This window comes from Pristiophorus japonicus, chromosome 15, assembly GCF_044704955.1.
Source record: "Pristiophorus japonicus isolate sPriJap1 chromosome 15, sPriJap1.hap1, whole genome shotgun sequence".
Lineage (NCBI taxonomy): Eukaryota > Metazoa > Chordata > Chondrichthyes > Pristiophoridae > Pristiophorus > Pristiophorus japonicus.
In genome coordinates, this window is record NC_091991.1 from 40,740,145 (window position 1) to 40,753,065 (window position 12,921).

The 12,921-nt window shown below is 40.5% G+C and overlaps 1 protein-coding gene across 3 annotated transcripts in view; it reads left to right on the plus strand.

The window, feature by feature from the left end:
• Positions 1 to 12,921, plus strand: part of tfec (transcription factor EC) — a 131,869-nt gene that overhangs the window by 106,373 nt on the left and 12,575 nt on the right. For 2 of the 3 annotated variants that reach the window (XM_070900356.1, XM_070900354.1), the window contains exons 4-7: positions 3,120 to 3,255; positions 7,153 to 7,209; positions 7,347 to 7,422; positions 8,250 to 8,430. In XM_070900356.1, the coding sequence (XP_070756457.1) occupies positions 3,120 to 3,255; positions 7,153 to 7,209; positions 7,347 to 7,422; positions 8,250 to 8,430 (450 nt within the window). The remainder of the gene's footprint in view (positions 1 to 3,119; positions 3,256 to 7,152; positions 7,210 to 7,346; positions 7,423 to 8,249; positions 8,431 to 12,921) is intronic. The other variant, XM_070900355.1, reaches the window with a different exon arrangement.

Here is a 12,921-nt window from a genome sequence, read left to right on the forward strand (position 1 = left end):
AGCTTTGCAGTAACATTTCGTGATCTACTGAGATCATTGAAAGGTTTGTATCACTGCAGCCTAGTCCTCCTGACAACATCCCTGCTTGTGTCCTCCTGTGCAATGTGCAACGAGGCTGCGTGGATCTCTTGGGGAGGTCCCTTCCACCCATGGGCCGGGAAGAGAACCTCTCTGCATGCTGTGACTACTTTCATAAGCATCTAGAGGGAGTCATGGGAGCAGTGCTTCTCAGTGTTTGCAGCACCTCAATGCTGCAGAATAGTGACAGAAGAACTGTCAAAACCATTGTGGGCATGGTCCCTTTAAGGAAACTGGCTGATGACACATCATCAAATGACATCATCAGACTGGCTCCCTCTTAAATTGGCTGGGAAACCCGCAGGGCGAGATTAACAAGCCCGAACATTGGAAGATTTGGGAGAGAGAGTGGGCTCGGGCTTTCCACACGCCACCAACCCTGGCTGCATTGATCTCGCCACGTGTGGAGAGATCGCAGCCATAGGTTGGCACTCCAGTGCAGTACTGAGGGAATGCTGCAATGTTGGAATTGCTATCTTTTAGATGAGATGTTAAACAGAGGGCCCATAAAAGAACTCATGGCACTATTCAAAGAAGAGCAGGGGACATATCCCAGTGTCCGAGCTAACATTTATCCCTCAACCATCACCACTAAAACAGATTATTTGTTCATTTATTTCATTGCTGTTTGTGAAACCCTGCTCTGCACAAATTACAGGGACTAGACTTCAAAAGTACTTTATTGGTCGTGAAGCACTTTGGAATGTCCTGAGGTCATGAAGGTGCTATATGAATGCAACTCCTTTCCTTTCTCTTTGTATGACCTTTCTGATTTGAAACTATATAGTAAAACTTCCTTGATGACTCAGTAAATAAATGCACCATAAATGGCTAGAAATTCCCCCATGTGCTACATATATCCTATAGGCAAAGTCATAGTGGCTACATAATTTGGTCAGGAGATAAATGAAAATCATGGAGGAATTTGTAGTCAATAGCATTATACTCATCCATAGATACCTGGACGCTTCCAGCTTTGTACGGAATCAGTTGATCTCAGCCAGGGTGCTACAGGTTCAGCAACACTGGGACTAGAGAAGAGAAAAGCTCAGGTTTCCATTCCTGATCACTATCTATTGCCCCCTGCTGTGATACCGCTCACAGTTGAAGTGCCTGTTGACATGCAAGGCAGAGGCTAACATTTGAAGAATAGACCCTCAAGTGATGTAGCAGAGAAATTCTGACACTCGTGTAACAATACCTTAGCATAAATTATTATAAAAGAGCAAATGAAAAAACACAAACTCCTTAATAGTTGTAAGATAGTTTGTGAATTGTGATAGACTGTTTTCCAAAATATGCAATTTTTTTCACAGTACATAGCTTGTACTAGTTTGAACTATTTACTTCATACTGACATTCAGCAAATGAAACTTCTGGCATTGATTTCACCAACAGAATAATCTGTATTGGAGTGTGATCTGCTTATGGAATTTTACTCAAGTACTATCCTGTTTAGACAGAAATGGCTCATGACAAAGCAGAGAGCATTCAGTGTAACTGTATATAACAAACACAAACTAAAAATAGACAAAATATATTTATGCTGTTATGTGATGTCTGGCAAGTTGTTGCAAGCCATCTACAGCTGTAGATATTATAAGATGTATCAACATCATCCCTTTGAATATATTTTGTCTATTTTTAGTTTGTGTTTGTTATATACAGTTGCACTGAATGCTCTCTGCTTTGTCATGAGTTATTGCTATCTAAACAGGATAGTACTTGAGTAAAATTCCATAAGCAGATCACACTCCAATACAGATTATTCTGCTGGTGAAATCAATGCCAGAAGTTTCATTTGCTGAATGTCAGTATGAAGTAAATAGTTCAAACTAGTACAAGCTATGTATTGTGAAAAAAGTTGCATATTTTGGAAAACAGTCTATCACAATTCACAAACTATCTTACAACTATTAAGGAGTTTGTGTTTTTTCATTTGCTCTTTTATAATAATTTATGCTAAGGTATTGTTACACGAGTATCAGAATTTCTCTGCTACATCACTTGAGGGTCTATTCTTCAAATGTTAGCCTCTGCCTTGCATGTCACTTCAACTGTGCTAATTACCACAGATCAAAATAAGACCACCACTTCATGGTATCAAGAATTAATACATTACTTATTCTACAACTCTTTTTGAGGAGTACAAATAAACATTAGATCGAGTGCCCCCCGATCTGGGGAACACTCCAGACACTTATAACTGCCCTCTTTTTTGTTGTTTTTTTTTGTTTTTTTTACTTATTCTACATTTTCTAGTACATGTCTACAAATGTTCTTCATCAACCTTTTAAAAACAGTTCCAATGATTATAATGAACCAACAACAGCTGTTGAAATTGAAACTCTGACTCCAGATTAGTGCCAGCAATTTAGGAATGAATACAATCAAAACTTTAGATACATGAGTAACCCAGATAACCAGGATGTAAGAAGATTTAAGTGCATTGACCAATTTATATTTGAGTTTGAAAAAATGGTTAGGAGAAAGGGAAGCAGAAAGAAATAGTGGTTTAGTGATTTCTGGTATTCTTTTCCAACATGTTGCTGTAGTATTCATTTTGCCTGCTGAATGTCTCTGTGTAGCATAACTCATTCCTTTTTATGTGGAATGATTTCCATAGATCCACTATACTGCTTAATTGATTGATACCTACGAGCAGATACTTACTTTATAAATTGCAGGTGATAAAACATGGATTTTAAATAGTTGGTTTTAGCTGTGTCCCATATAAAGTTGATTGTTTTCAATTAAGGTAAGGTGCAGTTGATTTTTTTAAAGAAAGTTGCCAAAGACTATTGAATATGTAGTAATTGAGCTAACTGGTCTCAATCTGATAGGTTATATTTACTAGTTTTCAGGACTCTGGTGGTCTCAAACTGAAGAAAATACTAAGTATGTTTTCTCAGTATTAATACATGAATGTAAATGCAGTATAAGTACTGTATAAAATATCAGACTGCAAATCTTTGACACTCTATTTTACAAGTTTTGAGTATTTATCTATTCTGGTTTTTTTCTCTCTCTTGTTTAACCAGCTGCCATTGTCCAGCAGTATTCTAGATGTCTATGGTGATGATCAGGGAATGATTGCGAATAATATTGGACTCACTGGCACTTCCTGCTCTAGTAACCTTCCAGTGAAAAGGGAAATCACAACTACACATTCTGGAAGTAAGTGGTGTATTAATCAGTAATATATTGTAAATCCTTCTGAAATTACAGTGGTTAAACTTTTTGAATTTTTGAGATTGATGAGGCTCCATCTAGAAAACCTAATGTTGGTATAAAGGATATTTCTTAATTTATGGTGATCTCTGATTATATTAAAATAAATGCAGTTTTTCTGATTTTGAAATTGTATTCTAAGCATGTGCTTTGGGAAGGAACACATGGTTCTAAATACTAGGTATCAGTAGGTACAATTGGACTGGTATATCTGAGAACATTAAATTAGCTACACTATTTTCAAAAGTAGTGTCCTGTCTACAATATCTATGCAGACCAAATCCATTTGTGCTGTGGCAGGGAGCATACTTCCTGCTTGCTGGCAACAATGAGCATCAGGGTTCTTTTTTGACTACCACTTGTAATGGTAGTAAATCCATTTGACACAGAGATCATATCTGTAAAGGATGCTCCAGTTATTTTCCATTTGTGGGTTGGAATCTCAAGGCATGAGATATGAAACATAGTTTGATAACATCAAAGAGTTATTCCAAATCCTGGGCTTTAGGGCAATAGCACTATCATGACAATTAATCTTTCAGCACATTTAAAAAACATAGCTATAGTTCTTCAAGCTAGTATATGTCTTTAAATAACTGGTCTGCTGGCAGAGGTCCATCCCTTCATTCATGTCTTTGAATAGGGCAGTGCAAAGTTTTCTTTAAAGGCACAGATTCTTGTCTCTAGCAAGAATAAGCAGGAGCTGCCACTTCTTAACCTTTTGGCTCCACCTTTTTCCTCCACTGACATTCTTCCCATGACCTGAATTGGAACTCATTGACCTTTGTTGTGAAAGCTGACTCCAAGAAGCATCTTTCATGCCAATCACTTCCTCCTCCTCCTCCAGAAGCTTCTTAATTCTCCACGAAGCTCAAGTCCTTCTCAAGATGCATGTATGTTTCAGTTATCAGTCAGAGGTCAATAACTACAGTTTAGTTTTCAGCCAGTTTACTTTGCAACTTGGAATTCTGTCAGTAAAGAGCTCGGCACTTGTATGAATGGAGAGTTCCCCTTCCCAATGTTTACATTTTAGATTCTTTATGCTCTTAAACAATTGCATTAATTGCAGGTAAATATAAAAAGTAATGCCCCCCCCCCCACAGCTGTGAATGGAGTCAGACTACACGGACTCCAGCACTGCTGTGTCTGGAAATGAGTCCGAACCTGACTTTGTATTTACACTACAATTTTAGTGTTGGTGAAAAGCAGACCCATGCTTTGCACTGATGTGACAGTTGTGATATTAAAGCACCTGATGACTTGAATATTGCTCCATAATTAATGTCCTCACACTTCTGGTCAGGATGCAAATAAAGCTTGTCCTCTTAACTTGTATTTAAATAGCACCTTTTAATGTAGTAAAACATCCCAAGGCACTTCATGGGAGCGTTATAAAACAAAATTTGACATTAAATCACAAAGGAGATATTGGGGCAGATGACCAAAAGCTTGGTCAAAGTGGTAGATTTTAAGGAGCATCTTAAAGGAGGAAAGAGGTTTAGGGAGGGAATTCCAGAGCTTAGGGCCTTGGCAGCTGAAGGCATAGCCACCAATGGAGGAGTGATTAAAATCAGGGATGATCAGGAGGCCAGAATTAGAGGAGTGAAGATATATCGAGAGATTACAGAGATGGGAGGGGCAAGGCCATGGAGGGATTTGAAAATCAGGATAACAATTTTAAAATTGCTGCAATGCTTAGCCAGGAGCCAAAATAGGTCAGCGAGCAAAGAGGTGATGGGTGAATGGCACTTGGTGCGAATTAGGACATGGGCAGAGTTTTGGATGACCTCATGTTTACGGAGGGTAGAACATGGGAGCCTGTGCATTGAATAGTCAAGACTAGAGGTAACAAAGGCATAGATGAGGGTTTCAGCAATGAGCTAAGGCAGGGGTGGAGTCGGCAATGTTCCGGAGTGGAAATAGGTGGCCTTAGTGATGGTGCGGATACTTGGTCAGACAAACCTCTAATGCCCTACGTTCTTTCTTTGTTTTAAGCCTTCTTGTCTTTTAATTTTATCAGTACCACTTCTTTGAACTTCTCTCTTCAATTCTTAAGATAAGAATAGGCCACCATACACTCTTTCACTTCCCTACACCCTCATAGCATTGAAAGCAAGCTTGCTGTTGTGGTCTAGCACTCAATTTATGGGGCCGAAATTCAGGTGCACCAGGAAGCTGGCACGCCTATGAGTTTTGGCGTGGTACTTACCGCTGGAACTCCTGGTGTGGTGAGTAGATCCATTTCCTGCAGGACTTTGACATTTTTTCAAAGTCCTACAGGAAATGGATCATAATGGGGGCTGACTGGCTGAAAATGGGTCGGTTAGGGCCTTCGCTGCTGTCAATCAGCGGTGGAGTCGTGGTGACGCCACAGCACGTGTGCGTCACCACACTCTATCATTTTTTAACTTTGGCCACTAGGCCACCAGGGAGGGTTTTGGCTGGGCCAGTGGCCTGGCACCTAAGAGGAGGTACCAGGCTGTCCGTTGATGGCCTGGCCGAACCCAGGGGGCAGTATTTTGCCGGTCGATTGGCAAGTTGGCCGGCAAAAATGTTTCCGTTGTGGCTGCGGCAGTGGGCCCTCCCCTTTAAGGGCGTCTGCGCTGCCGGGCCGCACTCAGTGCAGAGATGGTGCACCAGCAGAAAAACCTGCCGGAGGCACCGTGTAGTGGGGGTTGACGGATTCAGGTGAAAATCGATGGGTAAGTATTTTTTCATTGCTCAACATTGGCAGTGAAACTACTTGGGCGGGATGGGGTCCAGGCCAAAAAATCCCCAACATGAATTTAGGTCAGGTCGGCCTGTTGACTCCAAAGCAGTGGCTATTCGATTTTTAGGAATGCCGCCGCAAATGGGCATTAATGGGTCTCTGAGACCCTGAATTTCGGCCCCTATGTCTCAGCACCTCCACAGCTAAGGATCTGTCTTCCTTCCTGCTACATTCTTCAGGCGTTGAAACCAAAGTTTTGCAACATCTTATCACTATTTTGTTTCATCTCTTTATTATTCCATGGTGTGCTGTACAGTAGACCTTTGCCTTTGTTTCTCAATTTAAAAAAAATAGCAGCACTCTATAATTTGTGCTGTGGAAAGGGGTAGTGGTTTGCTAGAATAGTTGGGCAATTCTACTGCTACCAACTCTCCTCAGAAATTACAGGCAGAGGGAATCCCATCCATTTATTTCCCCTTTTTACATGTTCTAAAAGTAGTTCTAGAAAAAGCAAAAAACTTAAACCTATTAAGAATAAAAAAGATCTCTATCACATTCCACCAATTCAACATGAAAGATTTTTTCAGCTGATTTTATGGCCACTTTCAGTAACCAAGAATAGGACCCTCTGTCTAATATTGTAATTAATATCATGCTCTATTAAAGCCTAATGAATTTAGGAAGCTGGGTGAACGCCTCCCTTCAATATTTAAATCAATACAGCAGTCTTTCAGATTGTGGTATTTTTAGAACACTGGCTTATTATGAAAATTCACAATTGTGCACTTGACAGTAGATTTTACTGGTTAACTGGATTAAGATTGGTTGCTGTGGTCATGCAAAATTAACTCTATCTGGATAATCTTGTGGAGTGGGGGGACGGGGGTGTATATATTTAAATAAAAACTAATTTCATTTGGGAAATGTTCTAGTGGAATAAATTAAATAATTCAGGGATGGGGACTTATTCAGGAATTGCTTGCAAAGACCGTCTACCAAGATGACTTTATACAATGACTACTGAAGGCTGTTGGGATGGCAGGCAGAGGACTATCAATGCATGTGATTGTGTTGCATTCAAAATAGATCTCATGGTCGCTTGAAACTAACCAAGTCCTCATTAACTGCTGCAGATGCTGAAACCCGTGCACTTGTTAAAGAAAGGCAAAAGAAAGATAATCACAACTTGAGTAAGTGTGGTCTAATTCAATGTTATTGTGTTGAAAGTTTTGGTTCTGTCTTGGGCTGTATTTAGGTATAATTGTACCTGAATACAGTATATGCAATTTCATCACATGCAACTAATTTAATTCTTGCTACTTAACAGTTGAACGAAGACGAAGATTCAACATCAATTATCGTATCAAAGAGCTTGGTACCTTAATTCCAAAGTCAAATGATCCGTAAGTATAGATAGGTATTGATGCGTTTAAAAGAATCCTGTTTTTCAAACTTTTAACACTTGGGTTTTAGTTGCATTTCTGCACAAAGCTGGATCAACGGCCTGCACAATCCCAACTACTTTAGAACTTCCTTACAGCCCGTCTCCTCTTCTCTCAGCGTAGTGCTGCATACAGTGACGTTGTAATTACTTTAAACAAATGATCCTGCTGGATTTAATTGCTTTTAAAAATTGGTATTTAATTATAAAACTATTAACTGTAAAATGTATCATTACAGTATCCAGTTACCTTATTGGACTATCAAAACCACCTTCTATACAGAAGTCCCCAGATTCTATTTCTGGAAAATATTAATGTTGATTTTAAAGTCTTAAAGAGCAGCATTGATGCAATGGCCAATGAAGAGAATTCATTGTGCATTACTAATTTTAAAATACCAATTAATTAAAATTGGGTATGAGAGCAAGGAGGTAATATGCTCAAATGCTGTCTCTAGCATGTGAATAATGAGTGTGAAACCAGACTGGATAGGATACTGATCTCCAATCTGTTAATGAGTTTAATGGGAATCTTCCTAGTCTTTATCCTGTGATAAGAGTATGTCTGAGGTTGAGGGTTAAGAGCAGTTGTTAGGGAAGTTTTTCATTGATCTGTGAACACTTGTAAATTAGATAATATTGCTTCCCCCAGTGTGCAAGCTCTATAAAACATTAACCAAGAATCCATAACCCTCTTTACATTGTCATTTGTTTTCACTTTTAAAGTAACTGTTCAATTTATTAATTTGATTACATTTTTCCTTTTTTGATAAAATTCTGCTGAGGCAGACTTTTATTAAAAGATGACCTTTTACTCTGCAGTGATGTGCGCTGGAACAAAGGTACCATTTTGAAAGCATCTGTGGAATACATCAAGTGGCTCCAAAAAGAGCAGCACCGTGTCCGAGAATTAGAAAACAGGCAAAAGAAACTGGAACAGGCTAACAGGAGACTAATGCTGCGGATTCAGGTTTGTAAAGATTCCAAAGGACGTGTGTTTTTTGTGCTATGCAGTTATTTGGGGAGGGAAAGGAGGATTTGATGGGTGCCGGTGAAACCTGTATGAGCTTCTGTCCTTGGTGGAAGGAAAGAAAGAGTTGGATATTTTAAACACTTAAAAATAAATAAATAATGTATTCATTCGCAGGATGTGGGCATCGCTGGCAAGGTCACCATTTATTGTCCATCCAAGTTGCTTTTGAGAAGGGGGTGGCGAGCTGCCTTCTTGAACCGCCGCAGTCAATGTGGTAAAGGTACTCCCACTGTGCTGTTGGATGGGGAGTTCTGGGATTTTGAACCAGCAACGATGATAGAACAGTGTCAAATTTCCAAGTCAAGATAGTGTGTGAATTGGAGGGGAATTCTGAGGTAATGGTGTTCCTAATGCGCCTGTTGCCTTGGCCTTCTAGGTGGTAGAGGTCGTGGGTTTGGGAGGTGCTGTTGAAGAAGCCTTGGTGAGTTGCTGAAGTGCATCTTGTGGATGGTACACAGTGCAGCCATGTTGCCCTGGTGGTGGAGGAAATATATGTTTAAGGTGGTGAATGGGGTGCCAATGAAGTGGGCTGCTTTGTCTTGGATGTTATCGAGCTTCTTCAGTGTTGTTGGCGCTGCACTTATACAGGCAAGTGGAGAGTATTCCATCATACTCTTGACTTGTGCCTTTATAGGCAGTGGAAAGGCTTTGGCGAGTCAGCAGGCGAGACATTCGCCGCAGAATACCCAGCTTCTGATCTGCTCTTAGCCACAGTATTTATGTAGCTGGTCCAGTTAATTTTCTGGTCAATGGTGACCCCCAGGATGTTGAGGGTTTCGGTGATGGTAATGCCATTGAATGTCAAATGGAGGTAGTTAGACTCTTATTGTCTGGCACTTGTGTGGTATGAATATTACTTGCCACATGTCATCCAGGTCTTGCTACATGCAGGCACGGACTACTTATTATCTGAGGAATTGCGAAAGGAATTATCAGCGAACATCTCCACTTCTGACCTTTTATGATGGAGGGAAGATCATTTATGAAGCAGTTGAAGATGGTTAAGCCTTCAACCGAGCCAGGGCACGGCACTGAGGAACTCCTGCAGTGATGTTCTGGGCTGAGATGATTGGCCTCTAACAACCATCATCTTTTTGTGCAGTGTATGATCCAGCCCTTGGATTGTTTCTCCCCCTGATCCCCATTGACTTCAGTTTTACTAGGGCTCCTTGGTGAAACACTTGGTCAAATGCTGCCTTGATGTCAAGGGCTGTCACATTCACCTCACTTCTGGAATTCAGTTCTTTTTGTCCATGTTTGGACCAAGACTGTAATGAGGTCAGGAGCAGAGTGGTTCTGGAGGGATTCAAATTGAGTAGGTTATTGGAGAGTAAGTGCTGCCTGTTAACACTGTCGATGTATCTGTCCATTAGTTACTTTGCTGATGATTGAGAGTAGACTGATGGGGCGGTTATTGGTTTTGTCCTTTGTGTTGTGGACAGGACATACCTGGGAAATTCTCCACTTTGTCTGGTAGATGCTAGTGTTGTAGCTGTATTGAAACAGAGGTATGGCTAGTTCTGGAGCATAGATCTTCAGCAACAGCCAGGTGTTAGACATAACCTCTTTACAGCTATCTCTAGTCACTTTAAATAAGCCGGTTCGAATGCAAACCAATATAGTGGTAGTGAAATAGGATGTCCGATTTTTTTACTAGGTCCTCCTGCTGCAGAGTAATATTTACTTGTATTTGGGTTATATTGTGAGTTTTTATGGGAATCAAATAAGTGTTTCCTCCTCTAGTCATTTCAGTAGGTCTTAAGCAGAAGGTTGGCCATCTGACCTGACTGTTGTCTAGCCTGTGGGTATATTGTGTAGAAGAGGTGGTCATACAATAGCGTCCCTGACTTAGATAACTAACCAGAGTGTGATTATTGCCCCATGTTTGGACGGTGCAAGTAGGTGACTCTTCATCTACAGTGAACCCGCATGCTGGTGTCCCTGGTTTGATACTGTCACATCTACACATCTATAATCCTTTGTTTTTAGTACAACAATCCAAATTAGGGGCCTTCCAGGTCACACCTTGCTTAATCAAATAGTGTGGATATTCTGCATATTGCTTGTGTACCTTCCCTTCCATAGATCCTATTTATTTTACCTTGAACACTTCCCACCTATTCATATTTAATCGGGGCAACCATAAGACTACTCGTATAAGAATGCTTTTGGAGTCTAGATAATCATTATGCTCCACACCTAGGCATGGTAATTTGGCATAGTAAGCTAACCAATGTTTCCTAGTAGTACACCATGGTTCAGTCTTGTTAAACCATTTCTCTAAATACTTGTTGTTCACAAAGTTAGGTATCTGATTATTTTCAATGACCATCTGACTCTTCTGTACTTGATCCAACAGAAAACTTCCATACATAGCACAAGGGATGCACTTAGAAGACTGGTCCTTCCTTACTTCAGATTCTTTAATTATCTCATTAACCTTATCCTGAATCTCAAATGTTTAAAGTTGTTTTAGTGCTTCTTCCAATTTCTTAATTTGATCTGAACCTTCCTTATTTAATTTGGCTCAAATTCCATTCAATTATCCCCCCATAGCCTCATCATGTTCCCACATAGATTCTATGTCTATTCTATTCCATGCTGCAGTTCCTGCTGTAGAAACATAGAACATAGAAATCTACAACACAGAACCATTTCGGCCCATCGTGTCTGCTCCGGTGGCTTCTATTCCTATCCATTCTCCCAACCTTCGCTTATTTCTCGACTTAATCATACCATTTCCTCCCCTTAGCACTGGTTCATACCATTGTTCATCAATCGGGGGGCCAAGATTCGTCACCGTCTTTTCCCGTATTCCTTTCAACAAAATCCATAACTATTTGCCTCACCTGATAACTGTAAAATATCTCATGTGCATGCTTGCACAGTCCTTTAGCATTTGGACTGCTGAAAGGTTAAATATCACTGGGACAATCTCGTATCTAACGCATTATACGGGCTCTCATGGGTGCGATTTACTACTAAACCATTATCGGATCCTTCTGTTATTTTGGGACAGTTCCCTTTCCTATTATTGGTTTTAATTTGCCGCGATCTCCCCTCTCTCTCTTTTGTGTTATTACAACGACACCTCTGCTATTAACATACCATCCCCACCCAGCATCGTGTGTTATTGCGCTTATTATTTTCTTGCCACTTGACTTTCCACTGGTATTTACCCTCCTGTCTCAGCCAAGAAGATGGCCAATTCAAATCATATTTCTTGATGTCCCATTTTTCGCCTTTTACTTCAAAGGATATTTCCATTCGTCCAGTTTTAACCAATATTATGGATACCTTCAGGTACCATCCCAGGGCTTTGCCTTCTGGGGTATCTGAATTGTAGCCCTTTGTGCTGCAATGTAGTTGTACCCGCACTCCATTTCCTTCATGAACCAAAGGTGGTGCTTCCAAATAGTAACCGTCGACGGACGTACCACACATCCCTCGCATATGAATTTTGTTTTGCATATTTCCTTCAAAACTCTGCCCTCACCGTCTGTTTGATTGTAGTATTCCACCCAGTTCGTAGAGATTAGAGAGGCGTTCTGAGTGTCTTGTGTATATAATGACCCCCAGCAAGAGGGTTCAATAACTGATACAGCGTGTTATCATTCTTAACTGGTTCTGTAAGGTAAAATATGCAATATTTATTCTTTCACAGTTTTCAATTGATTGATATGGTACCATTTAGCTACCTTAGTCCTCCCCTTTTCCCCAGGAAATTACACCAGATAAACCGAAAAACTGGCCCTCTTGATAATCGGAAAGGGGACATTCTACTTTAGTTCAAAGCAATGTTGCCTCTTTCCATAGTTTAGTACTATTAATACATCTCCCACTTGATACTCAATAGGTCGAACTTTCTTGAAGTATTTCTTTGCCTGGATTTTTGATTTGCCTGTTTGTGTAGCTACAAACGTGTGTGTCTGCAGCCCATGAAGTGGGCTGAGGTAACAGACATCCATTTTGATGCCATGCAATAACAACTACATAGGGTGAATAACTGGACTGGAGGGAAGGGAGGTTGATGTCCCCACCTGGGATACTCGAGACTGACTTTAAGGGAGGGGTAGGGGCTTGCCAGAGGTCACCGTTAACAGTGGCATCCATAGCAGCACGATCTACCTGTGAGTAACCTGGGTGTGTACGTTAGAAGAACGTGAGTGGGACTTCACCTTACCAACATAAACAGAGGCTGATTGTGAATGTAAAGAGTCCCAAAGGGAAGCAAAGAGGTCTGCATGGAGCAGGGTCTTGCCATCAACAGTACAAAAATTATTTCCAGCATACAGCAGTAAAGATAGCAAAGTGTTAATCACATAGGCACTATCTGACCAAACATTAATGGGTATGTCATGGGTAATTTAGATCACTGTTACCAGGGCTGCAACTTCAGCATATTGAGCGGAGTGGGGAATGCATTTA